The sequence below is a fragment of the Vicugna pacos genome, chromosome 10 (assembly GCF_048564905.1).
Source record: "Vicugna pacos chromosome 10, VicPac4, whole genome shotgun sequence".
Taxonomy (NCBI): domain Eukaryota; kingdom Metazoa; phylum Chordata; class Mammalia; order Artiodactyla; family Camelidae; genus Vicugna; species Vicugna pacos.
The window spans coordinates 15,564,589-15,581,358 of record NC_132996.1 but is presented as its reverse complement, the minus strand read 5'-3'; the positions used below and the strand labels follow the sequence as shown (position 1 = coordinate 15,581,358).

Sequence of the window (16,770 nt, the reverse complement as noted above, 5' to 3'; positions counted from 1 at the left end):
GATTTTGCTAGCATTTGCTGGTTGCTCATCTCTCATTTGTTGGGAGAAAACATTCTATTTACAGAGAAGAAAACTGATTTATAGGAAGTTAGGGAACTTGCCTAAAATTGTCCAGGATATACGGGTAAAACAGGGGATTCAGACAGAAGTAGTTTGACTCTGGAATTTCATCTCTTAATTGCTAGATCCTTCTATTGTCCCTGTTAGGTAAGGACACTGAGACCCACAGACATTACATAACATCCTTACTTGTATTTGACACAAAAGTCTAAACTACAGTGACATCCCCTTTCAAAACAGTACGCTAATTGTAAACCTGGGTCCCAGAGACTTTGATGCAGCCAGAAGAGTTGTCTGACCTTAAAACAAACAGCAGCAAAGTGCACAGACTCATAATGGATTCTCTAGACATAAAGCCCAATCAGATAGTGGCTGATGACATCTTCTGGACTCTGATAACCCCTGTGCTACTAAAGCTGCTAAAGATGACACCAAATGCGTGAATCTGTTCCCATGCCAAGAGTTTTATCACAAGACCTGGCAGCTCATGATTAAAGAGGCACTGGAGTTCCCAGAACCAGAAGTGCCCTTTCAGAAATTTTCCACATTTGTTCTCACTTCACGTCATGATGAAGTGTTTCCAGTCAAATGCACCAGCTAAAATGAACCTATATTCTGAACAAGAAATGGCCAGCTTGGGTCTAGCACTTATAAAGGTTCCTAGTGTCACAGAGCAGGAAATAGGCAGAGCTGAAGTGGACTGTTTGGTGGGGTTCGCAGAGAGTCCCAGGGGACTCAACACTTCTGAGCAGGAAGGTTCCTGAGCTGTCATTGTCCAACCGCTCCCCACTTAACAGGGATGCAGCTGAGCTGGTGGGACTTGTCTGAAGCCCCTCACTGAGCAGGTCAGTGACCAGCAGAGCCAGGATCTATAATGAGGGGTTGGACATGCCCGGTTTACAAACAGCCTTTGTCCAAAGACTCACTCTGCACCATCCCATTGGACTGCAAGGTCTAACCTCCCAGTATAAACCCTAGGAATCAAATTCTGATTTCAAACAATTGTGAAGAAGCTTCTCATTTTCACTGAGATCTCTCAATCAAAATTTTAGGGCCAAATCAGGAAATCTGTGGCTAGTGTCATAGATCCTTAGACAAAAATGGCCCTAAATATATATGCCCAAGCTCCTTTCCATAGAGGACAGAGAGAGAGAGAAATAATAGTTTACCTGCAATACATTATTCACAGAAAAAGGTCCTTGTTTTCTCAAAGTAGAGAACCTCAAACTTGCTTGACTGAAAGGTAGAAAACGGGGTGGCAAAAGTTGAAATAAAGTGAGAGATTGGAAACAGGAATTGGTAAACTCCTAGTCTGGAACTCTCCCGGTTCCCTCTGTGAACCAGTCTAGGGGCTTCCCCTCGGTGGCCCCGGGCATGGAAGGGCGGGCAGGACACCGGCAGGATTGCCCGCGGCCGCGCCGCCGGGAGAATGAGCAGGAGACCTAGAACTGAATGCAACTCCGACAGTCTCCCTCTGGGCTCTGGGGAGACCCGCGCTGGCCGACAGATCCCAAGAGAGGCTGTGGGAGGGAGATAAAGCAACAGCCTCGAAGCGTCAGGAACTGCACTTGAAGTTTCAGCGAGAGAGAGAAAAACTTTTTTTCTTTTCTTTAAAACCAAGTTTCCAGCCCACCAGAAAAAGTCTCTTGCGCCGCATCGCCCAGATCGGTGTCTCCCACTTGGCCTGTAAGCCGCTGCCCTGGGACTGGAGACGGCCTGCGAGGCGCTCCCGCCCCCGGATCCCCTCCCGGGGTGCTCACCTGCGATGTCCCAGAGCTGCAGGCGAACCACTGTCTCCGGGTCCCAGTGGAGCACCTTGAGCGCGAAGTCCACGCCGATGGTGGCCCGGTAGTGCGAGGAGAAGTTCTGGTGCACGTAGCGCTTGATGATGCTGGTCTTGCCCACGCCCAGGTCGCCGATCACCAGCAGCTTGTACAGGTGCTCCTTGTGCGGGACCTGCATCCTGGGGACCCGCCTGCCGTGCGGTGCGGTGCAGTGCGGGCGGGGGAAGCGCAGCCGGGGCCTGGGCGGGAGAGACTCCAGGAGGGCGAGTGCCGGCGCGAGTGAGCGAAGGCGGCGGGGCGGGACGGGACCCGGCCGAGGGGCGGAACTCCTCCCCCGCCGCCTGGAGAAACGCCCAGGCAGGAGCCCAAGGGTTAATCCTCCTTCCTCGCCGTCCTGCCCGGCGCGCCGTGCGCCCTTGGAGAGGGTTGGAGACCAGAGCGATTCCGGGGCCTGGAAAGGGGGTGGGGGGCGTGGCTCAGGTGCCAATGTCTTTTGCAGAGGTTATTCGTACAGCGCTTACAGTTTCCTAAGAGCTTTTCTCGCCTGTGATCTAGGCCACAACGCTGGGGGTGTGGGTTTTACTTTCCAAGTTTCGCGAGCCTGAGTCTTACAAAGTTAAGCGAATTGCGGGAGATGGTGGTAACAAGCCCGGCTGAACACAGGACCCTTGAGGTCATGGGCCCCGCCCGCCGCCATCCCACACGGTAGAGCGAGCTTGGAGGAGAGGCGGCGGAGAATACAATGTCAGGACGCACACTGCTGGGTTTGGGTCCTGCATGCCCTGGTTTTTAAGGGGAGTGACCTTGGGCAAGTCATTTGAGCTGCCCCAGCCGGCTTTCTTCCGCAGTGACCCGGTGATGCTAAGCCTGAGCTAAGCCTGAAAGTGTGAACGCCAAGTACCTGCACACCTATTCAGCTATTAATGGTCTAGCCAGGAGGATAATTGGGCTGAAAATGCTGAGGGCATCCACGGCTTTTAGCTGCTTCCTCTCCTATCCTTCAGGAGAACCCTAAATGCTTTCCTTTCAATGTTCTGAGTGCCACTGAAAGACAATTTGAACGGAATCAGATTACTTCAAGTGATCATAATAATAGCAAGCATCTATCCAGCACTTGCTCTGTGCCCGCTTTGATCTATCTGCTACTTAATCATCCCAGCAGTCTTAAAAATAGATACCATTATTCTTCCCATTTCACAAATGAGGAAACCAAGGCCTAGACATTTTAAGTCATGTACCTTGGGTCAAACAGCTGGTGAGGAAATTCAAACCTAGGTCTTTCATGCCAAAGAGGTTGTTTTGTTAGTGTTTTTCATTCATTCTTTTAACCAATATTATATTTGTGCTTAGGATGATAAGGGATAACATAGGCAGACAAGACAGACAAGAGTAAATAAATACATTTTTTAATACATTGGTTGGTTTCTAGCCACAAGGGGACACACCAGGAGTATTATATCTAATAAGTGGGCCAAGTATTCTACCTCCTTAGAAGTCTGGCCAACAATGTGGCTTCACTTGGTGGTGGGGGAGAGGGGAGGGTGGGAACTCACAAACCAGAGGTGCTTAAGCCATTCTGAGAGCCGGCAAAATTAAGGATGATGGCAAAAATACGACTCCACTGGTTTTGCAGCTGAAAGACACGTTTGGTCTGGGCAAGACGCTAATGGTGGTGGAAGCAAGGAGGGGCTGGAAGTTTGAGATGTCATTGTGAGCAAGCCCTCAGCGCTATGCTTGATCCAACTTCTTCACAAGCCCCAGCCTGTTTTCCCAGCTGGGTCCAGGCTGAGTCATCCTCACCCACACCTGCTCTCCTCTTCTGATCTGTTGGAGCATCAGACATTTAGATTTATTGTGCAGGCAGGCAGGCCAAGATGCAGGTTTTCTGGTACCTGAAGCTCAGACAATTAGGGGAAGGGGTCTCTTTAAGCAAAAGAATGCAAAATTGAGGACCAGTCCTGAAGCTTCAGTTTTGCTTGGCTGCCTCTCCGGGGGCAGGGCATCCCTCTGCCATGCCGGGGTCAGTGGCCAGCCACGGTGAGCGAGCTCCCTGGCTGCACAGGAAGTATTGCAGTTTGTTTCCAGAATCATTCATTTAGGTCCCATGACAATTCTTCACAGTGGAAAGAAATGACTCTCAGTTTATAATTTTTAAGTCTTTTAGACTAAAGTGGCTTGGTGAGCACCTCAGGCTCACAGTTCAGTAAAATCCTGAAAGACCCTGAGTAAAATGGGGGGGGGGCAGGTTGCAAGATCTCTGGAGAGTACTCCTGACTCTAAAGTATCAGAATTCTGGGTCTTCTGGACATCTTCCAGCAAGAGTGACATCCCCAGCCGATTCTAACTACCCCCAGTATGGCACTGTCACGGGAGAGGTGGCGTTTTCTGTCCTGTGCTCCACCCCCACCACCCCCACTTAAGGAGATTTGGGGGGAAGGCTGTGGAAGGACCATGTCAAAACAAGTATTATGCCGTAGTTCCCTTCTGGTTTTGTGGCTCTGTTCTCTTCTCAACTGCTGTGCATTTTCCCCCGAGATAAGGGCTCTCCAAGCACATTTTTGGAGGGCAAACTTTTCTGTGCTCCCTGGCTTTGCTTTGCACTTACTTCCTTTACTCAGAACTAGGCTGCAAACAGGAAGCCAGGTAGGTGGGGATAGAATATGAACTAGATTCAGGCCAGAGCATCTTTAGATGAAAAGGGCATTAGCAAACAAGTAGACCATCCTTGCCTCCTATCTTCCCTCTACCCCCAGATTACAAGGCTTCCTAAGAACCCATCTCTCTCAACCTGAGAATCCATCTGCCTCAGGCCGTCCAGAAGGATGCCCGGCTTTATCCTGACAAGCCGGCTCTCCTCCCCACCAGACAGAAAGGGTTGGAGTTGTGCCCTGTGGCTCCTCCTCCCAGCAGCCGCCGTGCACTGTGGAAACCTGCTTTCCACAGTAACTCTCAAAGCATCTCTGGGAATGTTTTGACAGTCTTACTACCCTCGAATTGCTAAACCACAGCACACCCTTTCTTGAAGAATAAGAAGGCAGGTGACTCAAGTCTGTAAAAAGCGTATGAGACCACAAGTGCTCAGAGTTCAAGAGTGAAAGGTATTCCATTTCAGAAGGCACAGAGTCAGATTTCTCTAAGACTCTATTTCCTTGCTGTCCAGGGTGGGGACACATTCTTGCACATATTAAGTGAAAAAACTAATTTAAATGATTGGAAATGTCTTTGCAACCATGAACGTGAGACCCTCGTGTTTTCCTCCCAGGCCTGCTGTCTTAGGCTCATCCCTATGAAGTTACTTTGTTTGTTTTCAACAATAAGAGAGCCAGAGGGAGTTATTCATTAGCTTATGTGGTTCTTAATTATTGCTCTGAAAAAATACTTACATGACTGCAAGATAGGGCACCAAATACCCTGTTGTAGGAAAGGTAAGGTAATTTTTCTTAGATTAATGCAATCTTCAAAGGGATGGACTTTACTCTGAAAACGCCCGTAAGAGGAGACCATAAATTTATCATCCAAACTGGGACTCTTGAGAGTGAAAGGAGGCACTATTAATAATTACACCAAACCACAGGAACTAGCCAGGGCTGTCCTAAAGAATGTTCATTCCTGAAGCAGAGGGCCAAAGCTCTCAAATGAGATCTACCACTAAGAGCGGCATTTGAAAAATCTCCTAAATATCTATTTTAATAAATAGTTCTGCCAAGCTAAGGCTGCAGCTCATTTCTCGGTCATCTTCAGAGAGTTCCCCTTTTATCAGCTAGGCTTGTCTAAAACCTGTGCTAACATCCAGTATTGATTCCGGGGTGCAGCAGTTGTCTGGAAGTAGGCAATAATTTTTAGATTATTTGGAAAGAGTCCATGATGGATTCTGTACGGGAAGTGCTGGAAATGAACACATTTCAGTCTACCAGAATTTTGATGTCGGACTTTTTCATCAGAAAGAAAAACTAGAATAGGATCTTTATTGATTATCATCAGAAAATGACTGCAAGTGAGTCTGGACCAAGAAAACCAGATTATGCCCTAAATCATTTCCAGTGGTAGATTTATTAACAAGTAAAATTATGTACCATAGCTACACATGTTAGATTTGCAAGGGACAGACATGGTTCAGTTAGGACTCAGTTTCCTCTTCATCCACCCAACAGGAATGGGTGGAAATGAGCTATGGAATGGCCCAAGGGCAAGCATCTGAGAAGGACATAGAGCAAAATGATTCTATATGAACTCAGAATTCCAGCTTCCTTGTACTGAGCGCCTACAATGGGCCAAGCCCTTTATCTTGGTTATTTTATTTAACCCTCACAACCACCCTGTTAATACATATCCCCACTTTATAATGAGGGAAATGGGGCTCAAAGAATTTAAATAATTTGCCCAAAAGGGATGAATAATTCCTAAATCCATGCTTTTCCTACTCTACCACACTCCTTTGGCATGCAATACAATCCAGGCCCAGGCTTCTATTCCAGCTTTATTTCTGCTAAACTACTAGATATTCAAGCTGTAAGGAAACGGGGTTGATTGTATATTTTACAAAGTCCTACCTATGCGGGGAAATATCTAATAAAAGAGGAAAAGGAAAATGTATGATTCAAAGATAAAAGGCTTTATCTCACATGCATTCAACAACTCAGGCAAAAAGGCAACACGAGTGAAAACGGCATGCTATTCGTTTGTGGGAGTGATCCTACCCAGCCAGTGTAGAGAGTATAGACCTAGGAGTCCACCTCTGCTGCTCGCAGAGAACTCAATGGCTTAATAATACTGAGATTCTCCTGTGAATGAGCCCCTCGTTCATAGCAAGTTTGGACACAGGGACTGGTGTGGTCTTGGATAACTCCAGAAAGTTACTGACACACCATCAGAGTGTCAATCAAGAAATATTTATACGTAAAACACTGTGACAGAATTTTTGTACGGTCAAGGTCAGGAGTGAGGTTTCATTTATCTACAAGAATATTTAAGATATAAGCCCCTGCCATCAAACAGTGGGTATTCTGGTTAGAATGTCATTCAGCGCACACACACACACACCACACACCATGGGTGTACACACACACACACACACACCACACACCACGGATACACCACACACCACTCACACACACACACCACTCACACACACACACACACACACACACACACACACACACACACACACGGCCCTCTGCCTCCTTCTCGAATGCCTTCACTGGCTTCTCCCCTTCTTTGCTGCCCACCCCTCGAGAGCGCGGTTCTCCATCCTCGGGACTCAGACTTTCCCTCCTGGAGCTGGCGCACTCCTTTGACAGGAGAGCAAACTGGCAGGAGATTAAACTCAGCAACCAGGCTGACTTACTGATTTCACATTCAAGGTCCACCACTACCCGAGTATAAGACCTCAGTAAAGTAATTTAATTTCTGTTGGCCTCTCCCCTCATGTATAATACGAGAATAATAATTTCTACCTCCCAAAGTTGTCAGAAGATGAAAGGAAGTAATGCAGTGAGGGGCTCAGCAAGAAAATGCTGTTAAACTATCAAGTGTCTGCTGCTGATTTCTATGCCCCTACTTAAAACCCCGACCTCACTCCTGCATTCCACACCCACGTTGCAACTGCCTTTTGGGCATTTCTGCTAGGCTTTCTGGAGGACGTTTCAAATGTAACATGTGCAAAACTGAAGTCACTATCTACCCTAACAGACTTGTTCCTTTTCCTGTATTCCTAGTTTTAGTCATTGGGTCCACCCTCTCCAGAATCTACCAAACCTGAAAACTCAGTCACACTTGACCCCTCCCTCCTTATTGCCACCCATCCCATCAGCCTGAGTCCTCTGATGCTATCTCAGCTTCCTTAGTGCATTTCCTCTACTCCATGAAAATACTATTAGAACATAATGGTGAAGGTATAGATCCAATATTACTGTAGGCAAAGGATTTTTAAGCATTAAAGGCAGAAATCATAAAAAGACAAACATTTTAGAGGGGGAGAGAATAGCTCGGGGGAGAGCATGTGCCTAGCATGTATAAAATCCTGGGTTCAATCTCCAGTACCTCCATTAAATAAATAAATAAATAAATAAACCTAATTACCTCCCTCCCTCTCTAAGAAAAACATTTTAAGTGGGTATATATATATGTGTGTGTATGTGTATGTGTATATATATATATATATATATATATATATATATATATGTATGTCACCAGAAGCAAGACAAATGGCAAATGCAAAATGGGGAATAATTTGTGACATTTAAGACAGGCAAAAGAGAATACACTATGTATATAAAAAGCTCTTATAAATTATTTTCAAACCTCCAAAGAGAGAAAGGAACAGGGATATGAATAAACAATTGACCACACAAGAAAAACAAAAAGCTGATCATAATGCAAAAAATTATTTTGCCCTAGTAATAGAAGTGGAAAAGTTAAACAATAATGAGATTCCAATTTTCACTTTTCAAATTGACAAATGTTTTAATACTAAAAATATTCAATATCAAATAAGGATGCAAAGAAACGGGCACTATCATATGATACTAGTGGGATTATAATTTAAGAAAAAGCTATTAGAGAGAAATTTGATTATATGCATCAAAAACCTCAAAAGTGTCTGTGCCCCTTGATGTAAAAATTATATTTGTAGGAATTTAAGATAATGAATCATTAGAGAGAGACGTTTGTAAAAATTTAACTTCATGAATGCATATTACAGTGTTGTTTATTACAGAAAAAAGAAGCTTTCTAAATATGCATGAGGTTAAATATTACAATGCTATAAATATGGGATGGCGTATTATACAACCTTTATAAATGATGTTTAAGAAAAATATTGATTAGCTTGGAAAAAAAATAGTCACAATGTTTTTTCACAGCATTTTAAAATTGGGAAAAAATTATAAAATATATACCCAGTTTGGCATAAAAATACATAATTTCCATTATCCACATACACACGCACAAAGTTCTAGAAAATCATACACCAATATGTTTTTGGAGATGATTTCTGGATGATAAAATTACTGCTTTGCTTTTATTATATATTTTTCTGTTTTCCTATGTTTCCCACTTTATTTTTATAGGGAATATGATTATTTTCAAAAGAAGAAAACAAATTAGAAAAAAAAAAAGGGTGTCCACTGAGTGGTCTTGGAGGAGGATTCCCAGCAGTCATCATGTAATGACTCCTTCTAGGCCTCTTCAGTAGGTACACAGTGTCAGTGTTTTAGGTTTCGGTAATTTTCCAGCCAACCTTTCCTTATCCTGATTGCACGGGTCTTATCAGTGCTGAGAGGTTTGCCTTCCCAGGAGAACCACAGCAGCATTTCATGGGCGGCATAATCGGGCTGACACTCCAGAACCTCCCACAAGAGGTCCCCACACTGTCCTGGGGTGGCTGTCACAGCAGCCCAGGCTCAGGTGGCAAGGAACTGACAGAAGCCTTCCCCACAAGCGGTCCTCCAAGCTCCATCTGCCTGGAAGGAAACTTATCGTCTTCCCCCAAAGATGTGGCCCTCCCAAACCTTGCTATCACCTTGCTTCCTTCCGGCTTGTACCCTACTTTTGCACTGACACCAATTCTCTGATTCTTCCCTCCAGTATCTCTCCCGTTCGTCCTGTCCTTTTCACATCTGTCTCTTGACCTCTCATCAAGGAGATGTTTCCTCACCCTACCTCCCTGACTCCATTTCCCCTGCTTGGACCTGTTTTGTTGTCACTCCTGGATCAATCTTCTTTAAAAATAAATTACTTCAGTGGGGCACTCCTCTGCTCACAACTTCTGAACTTATTTTGTATGAGAAGAATACATCCTATCTTATATAACCCTTTGTTGATGTATTTTCTGTTCTATGCAGACAAAGCAAATCCTAAATGATGAACCTCTTTGAGTCAGACAGAAGAGGTCATCTCCCTCCCGAGCACGCCCGTGCAATAGCAGTTTATACATACGTCATCTCACGGGTCTATGTCCTATCTAATCTCACTCTGTTGTTTCAGTTTTGGGGAAGGGGGATTAGGTTTATTTATTTATTTTTTTAGAGGAAATACTGGGGATTGAACCCAGAACCTTATGCATGCTAAGCATGTGCTCTATCACTTGAGCTATACCCTATCCCCAGCCTCACTTTTTTTGTAGATTTCTTCCCAATCTCTATCCTACCAGCACCTGGCACAGTCCCTGCCATGTTCCACCTGTGGGCTCAAGACACGTTCTGTCCTCATTCAGGCCAGGCTACATGAAGTGCCCTGACTCCCAAGACACTCAGTAAATGTTTTAAAGACAATGAAAAATATGAATGATGTTGAGACCATGTCTTATGTTACTGCCAATCACTTTGAGTCCTGGGTGCTATAAGCTGCCTAATTTCTCCAAGGAACTTGAGCATTGCTGCCAGCTTCTGCAGAAAGCAATGGGAAGGGGGCAGGGGGTCCAAAGACTGCTGGGCTGTAAGTGTTAAGGACTGTGTTCCATTTGTGATGGCTACTAACTCCCAAGTTGGTCTGGTCACTTCACCTCCCACCCCTATAGCTCCCTTTAACAGCTTCCCTAAGTTGTCAAGACCTCCTCAAAGGCAACTTGGCCATATGGATGAAGAGTCTCAAATACAGGCATAATTACCCAAGAAATAGTAAGTGCCATTTAATCAGTTATTCTTCTTTTAAGAATCTATCTTAAAGAAATAATCAGTCTTTCAATGATTTATGCACAAGATATTTAATGCAGCACTATTTTTAGTAGCAATCTGAGAGCCAATCAATAGAAGATTGGTTAAAAAGACAATGTCAGGACCTACTGTATAGCACAGGGAGCTATATACAGTATCTTGTAATAACTTATAATGGAAAAGAATATGAAAAAGAATATATATATGTATTTTCCATTATAAGTTATATGTATATATACACACACATTATATATGTATAACTGAATCACTTTGCTATACACCTGAAACTATATTTTAATTAAAAAAAGGTAATGTCATATCCATCAAATTTAATATTTATAGCCATTAAACAGCATGTTTATGAAGAATATTTAGTGTCACAAAGTGTTAAGGACATAATATTATTCTGAAAAAAGCAAACTATAAAATTACATATGAAACAAATGTAAATACACACACACACACACACACACACACACACACATATAAAATCACCCAGACTTTGCAAACATATGCATGTTTATACATATAGCTGGAAGGAAACTAAACAAAATATGAATGATAGACTTAATGGTAATTTTTCTTCTTTATGCTTTCCTAAATTCTCTACTATATATATATATATATATAGACTTTAAAATTGATGAAAATTAATGTATAATTATTTTGGATTTGCTACTTATATTCATTTACTTTTGGCATTTTGAAATCTCACAGTAATATACTGTTGTTTAAGTCACTAAGTAGTCTCTGACATCTAGATACTCACTTCATTTTCCAGAAGCATTCTTGCACATCATTTCTTGAACAATTTTCTCTTCCTTTTTCTAACTAATCCAACTCTACACCATCATTATTAAGACTTCTTAAATTACTGTTTTGTTCTTTTTGTCTCGTTATGCTACCTTCTGGAAGATTTCCTCACCTTGCTTTTCCAAGTCTTCAATCAAGAGTATTTCATCAGCTACTCAATTTCCAACAGATGTTCAGATCTATTATCTACTTAAAAAAAAATGTGACCACTTCCTAAGACATAAATATACAGCCTCATCAGTTAAATTCTCTTTGTCAATTTTGGATAACAATCTCATAGCAGCCTCCTAAAAAAGTCATTGGAAAATTTACTACTCAGCACTTCCCACCCCACAACACACCACACTGGAAGTGTTTAAATAGCACTGGAATTGTAGGTTGCCTATAGACTGGCAAGGCCTAACATGCCCCAGTCTCACCAATAACCTAGGTGTTTTGTGAAAGAGGTAACAGCTGGTCTGTGGGGGACAGGAATTCTTAAATTGTGTTACTGTTGGAAGGCCCTTTCACTGAGCTAAACTCAACCTGGGGCAAGCTGGGAGGCAGGGAAAAGTGACTAGTATCCACTCACCTCCCCTCCAACATTGAATGACCATCCTTATTTCAGAAATTTGGGTTAGGAAGAACTCAAAGAAAAGACAGAAAAGTGTGGCAGTGGAAGGATAGGCGTTTGTTCTTGCTGTTGTTGCTCTGACCTAAAAACTCTTTGCTCTGGCCTGTTTAGATTCAAATATACCCATTAAAGGTATCTGGAAGTACCTTTCTGTGGATGAGGGTTTGGATCCCAGATCTCTGTCAGCAGCAGGGTTCCTGAGTCAGAAGGTGAACTGACTGGTGCCAGCCTCCTCCACCACTTGACCTTGGGAAAGAGATGCTTATCTAGACAGCTGGGATCATCTTCCTGGGATAAGCCATATTGTTATACAAATTGGCCTATGATATGAGGAATAGAGACACGAGGACCAGAGGCCCCCCAGACTTGTCTGTTAGATTTCTTGAACCTGATAATCCCATGATAAATTCCAAAAAATGACATCAGGATCTCCAGAAGTCTCAGGAAGACCAGGCATCTCAAACTCCAAGTGTTTACAACAGCAGTAGGTCAGAACATCTCCTCTTCCATGGAAACAGCCTTGTTTCGTGCTCCTGGTGACAGCCACCGACAAGGGTTTTTGGTTCTGTCTCCTCCATTTGATTGATGAACAAGTCTTTAGCCAAGCCTTTACCACTGACTCACTAAAGTTGACTTCCTCCAAGGTAATTCAATCTGGGCATATGGTCTTGATAAACACACCCTCCAACATTCTCAGCTGTTCTGGCATAAGGTTTGTGCATCTCCGATGAGCACATCTTGGCTCTGCTGACACGAGATCCTTTGGGAGTGCAGTAGTTCAACTAGCTGAATCCTCTGAACTGGTGACTCCTGAGTCACTCTGCAGTACCTCAGCTTATGTATCGTTGTTTTTTTAATAAAAGGTTTTACAGTTTGCTAATTCTCCTCCATTTAGAAAAATTTTGCATTGCTGGGAACTTGTCTTGAGTCATTTTTGAAGCAGCTCCCTTGGAAAATACTCATCAGACAAGCAAGCTCCTAAAGCTTCCCCATCTCCACCGCCATCGGGGTCGTGGCCTCTCTGACCCACGGCCCAGTCTTCCAGTGCCTGGTATGCAAGGTTGGCATTCTTTCCTGCTAAAGCAGACTCCTGAGGCTCAGCCTGGGGGATTAGACAGCCCCTTGCCCTCCAGAGAAATGGGCCAAATAAATAATAATTGAAGATGAAAGGGATTTTCACAGTTTCAACTAAGGCTAAGGAGATTACATGTATTCTAACCCTAATCACAGTGGTAGCTTTATTGTATCTGGGTTCACAGTGAGGTCGCAAGTCACTGGCAGTAAACAGGGGCCTTGGAAGAGTAAGAGTTATGTATCAATGTGCATTGTCTGCTGTCTGCTAATTAGCTAGTGCTGCCTGGCATTTATTATACAGAGAAGTTAGCAGGACTAGGAAAAACAAGATTTGGAACACTGGACTGACAAGCATTATTGAAAGGCTGTAATTATGGGTCCCAGCAAGGGAAATAATGATCATTTTGGCTGACAGAAGGAAACACGCAGAGCAGATCCTGGGACATATTAAGTTGGGAAGCCAGTGGTAACTCTTAACTTTGCATTCATGATTCTTCAAATTCCACTGAAAAAGACAAATTACTGGGTCTCAGCTCTGTAATTCACTTGGAGTGTGACCTTGAGCTGTCATTGGACCTCTCTAAGCCTCAGATTCTTTAGCAGTAAAATATGATGAATATTAGCACCTTCTCTAGCTGTAAAAATCAAATCAGACAATTGACTAAGCAGTCGCTTAGGAAACTGAAGAGATCGCGATACAAAAGTAAGTTACGATTTCTTAGTCCTCCTGTTGCCCGTCCTGTAAGAGTGAAAGAACTCTGCTACAAGACTGAATGCCAATACCCTACTGTAAGACTAAGCATACGGCGTATACTGTAGGGCTAAAAGAACTCTATAGCTCATACTATAAATCTAAAAGACAGAAAGAATCCAGGCTCCTCTAAGAAAGCATCACTGAACATTGCCAAATAGAAGTGATCCCCTAGCCCCTCTGTAAGTCTGTAACACATGCTGCTTTCGCATCAAGCAGATCTGAGTGTGAACTGTGGCTCCACGACTCACTGCCTATATAATTATGGGGAAGTCAGTTAACAATGCGTCTTGGAGACTTTTTCATGTCCATATCCAGTATGTAATCCAAGTCCATTCTTTTTTATGGCTGTCTAGTATCATTATTCCCATTTATTTATGAAGAAACTCAGGCCAACAGACTAGATTTCCTTTCCAAAGATACAGTACATGGCAATACTTGAATTGGGATTTAAACTCAATCATCCAGATCTGAAGTATTCATCCTTTCCATTAAACAATGACAAATAATCAAAAGTTCACAGCACAGAGTAGACCTTTGATAGAAAAGTATCCTGGTTCAGAGTGTGGGCCCTGGAGCCAAACGGCCTGGGTTCATTCTGCTTCTGCCATTTATTAGCTGTGTGATCATGGGCAAGATACTTAACCTCTCTGTGTCACTTTCTTCTCCTGTGAAATGGAGCTAAAAACAGCAGTATCTTGTAGGGTTCTTCTGATTACCAAGTTAATGCATGTAAAGTACATAGATTAGGTGCTTAAAAAATATGAACCACTATTGCTTAACAGCAATAATTTTTCTAAACTTCTCTTCACCAATCTGTTACATACTTTACTTTATGAGGGAATAAAATATAATTACTAGAAAGAAAATTTATTTTTGGAGAGTTACTAGTAAGTCATAAATGCTTCTTTCTGCTAATACATATATTAAATCTTGAATTTTCATTCATGACAAATAGCTATTTTTGTTTTTTTATTATACATTCATATAGGTGCATTTTCAGGAAGTCTGGTAAATATAGAAAGTAGAAAAAATAACTCGGCTATAATTTCATCATCTAACACAATCACTGCCAACATTATATTACATATTATTTTATTATTTATTTCTATTTCTTTGGAATGTACATGTACATATATAGATGTATAAATACAGTTACAACAATACTGTATATGTACCTGGATTTCTTAATTCTACTTATTTACATAATGGGGATTTCCTTTATTTCAAACATTATGAAATACATTTTTTCCAAATTATCATACATCATATTCCCCTAAAAGTGTATCTAAGATGAAGCTCAGCAAATTATCACCTTTGAACTCAAATACAGCTCCTTAAGTGTAACATCACTAGAGTCTTAATGAGTTTTTCCTTATTTTTAACACATTATGTAGGAAGTGATATATCACAGGAAATGGCATGTTAAGAAAATATTTCCTTTTCAAAAGATAATAAAACATTTTTTTTTCAAAATTAAATAGAGGGTAATAAAAATAGTCTTCTTGAGCCATATAAATTATCTTTCATGTATTTTGGAAGTTATTCCAAAATGTGAATTTTACAAAAAAAGATGTAGTCTTTGAACATAATTTTTCACACATGCAAATTTTATACATCTAATTATGCTTAGTACTTAACACTCTTTATCTTGAGTGCATCAAAGCAGTTCACACATTTTAAGAAAGATTAAAAGTTTCTTTTTTAATTAAAGATTTAATTTGGGGTGATACTCAACAAATAAATTCTACAAAAATATCCTTTGTAAGATGCTACATGTAATATACGATATGTGAAATACTCAATTTCTAGAGCACTAAGATGAATAGTTTATTTCAAGATGATACAGCTAATGGAATCAAACAAACCTATTTATTTTCATTATTTACCTATTGTACTTATTTATTAAAGTGAAATAGATCCAAATAGTAATTTTTAAATCAAGTATGGTCAAATTAGAGAAATAGCTTTAAGAACTTTACTAAATCCTCATGCTCCTCTGTCTTTCCTTAGAATATTTTCCTCTGCCATTTTTCCCGCCAGTTTTCAGCCCTCTGCAATGATTATTTTGGATGTCTAGTTGCTGTCTACCAGGAACACCATTATGATATATCTGGGAAGTGGCAACAGACATCATCATCCCAACCGGACAGGGATGTGTTACTTTTAGAATCAGAAGGAAAAACCGTCCACGCAGCCATCTAGGAAGGAGAGAAAGTACATATTTCATAAGGAGTATTTTTTACTCACAGTCTTATTAGATATTCAAGAGGCATATAATCTGGAGTATCTGTGCTGAGGAGTATCTGTTGGGATTTCAATTTAATCTTGGAGGATGGAAATTTATCCATTAGCATGTTTATCTGCAGAACGTAGTTAGGAAATTAGGAAGCAGAGAAAAAAGGAAGGAAAACAGAAAATGAGAAAGGGAAAAAGAGAAGGTGAACGAGAGTAGAGAGAAGGTGAGCGAGAAGAAAAGAAAGAGGAAAAGAGGGAGCATTCTTTGTACTCCTGCTCCGTGCCACGCATTTACACTAACGTTGTATCATTTCCTTTCCAAAAGATAATAAAGCATGAAAGCTTGAAAGAATGGTATTATCCAAATTTTAACAAGAAACTGAAGCTCAGAGGATAGCTGAATTTCGTAATTAACACAACTTGTAAGTAATTAAGTTGGAGATTAAACTCAATGGTATCTGACTTCAAAGCCTGTATTTTTTCCCATGATATCACCATACTGTTCCAGAGATTGCCTGAATGGTCTATGAGCTTTTCTTCTGCCTGATTTACGGCAGTAGCTCAATCTGGCTTTTTTCTAGCACGTTGCAGAGTCTAATACAACAAATGTTGACTGAATCAATAAATGAATGGATGATTCCCAAAAGCAGGAAAAAAAAAAAAAGGGAAAATGAGCTTCTCTTCTTATAAAGGAAACAAAGGGAGGCAGACGCCATAAAGTGAGAACTACGCTCAGCTCTGTTTTGGCCTTGGAAAGTAAGGTGGTTTGAATTTACTTGAAGACAT

At 41.8% G+C, this 16,770-nt stretch overlaps 1 protein-coding gene across 1 annotated transcript in view; it reads right to left on the bottom strand.

Moving 5' to 3' along the window:
- Window positions 1–2,588, bottom strand: part of RAB38 (RAB38, member RAS oncogene family) — a 57,045-nt gene extending 54,457 nt beyond the window's left edge. The window contains exon 1 of the mRNA XM_006197507.4: window positions 1,821–2,588. Within this exon, the coding sequence (XP_006197569.2) occupies window positions 1,821–2,022 (202 nt within the window). The 5' untranslated portion in view covers window positions 2,023–2,588. The remainder of the gene's footprint in view (window positions 1–1,820) is intronic.
- Between the last annotated feature and the right edge of the window lie 14,182 nt (window positions 2,589–16,770).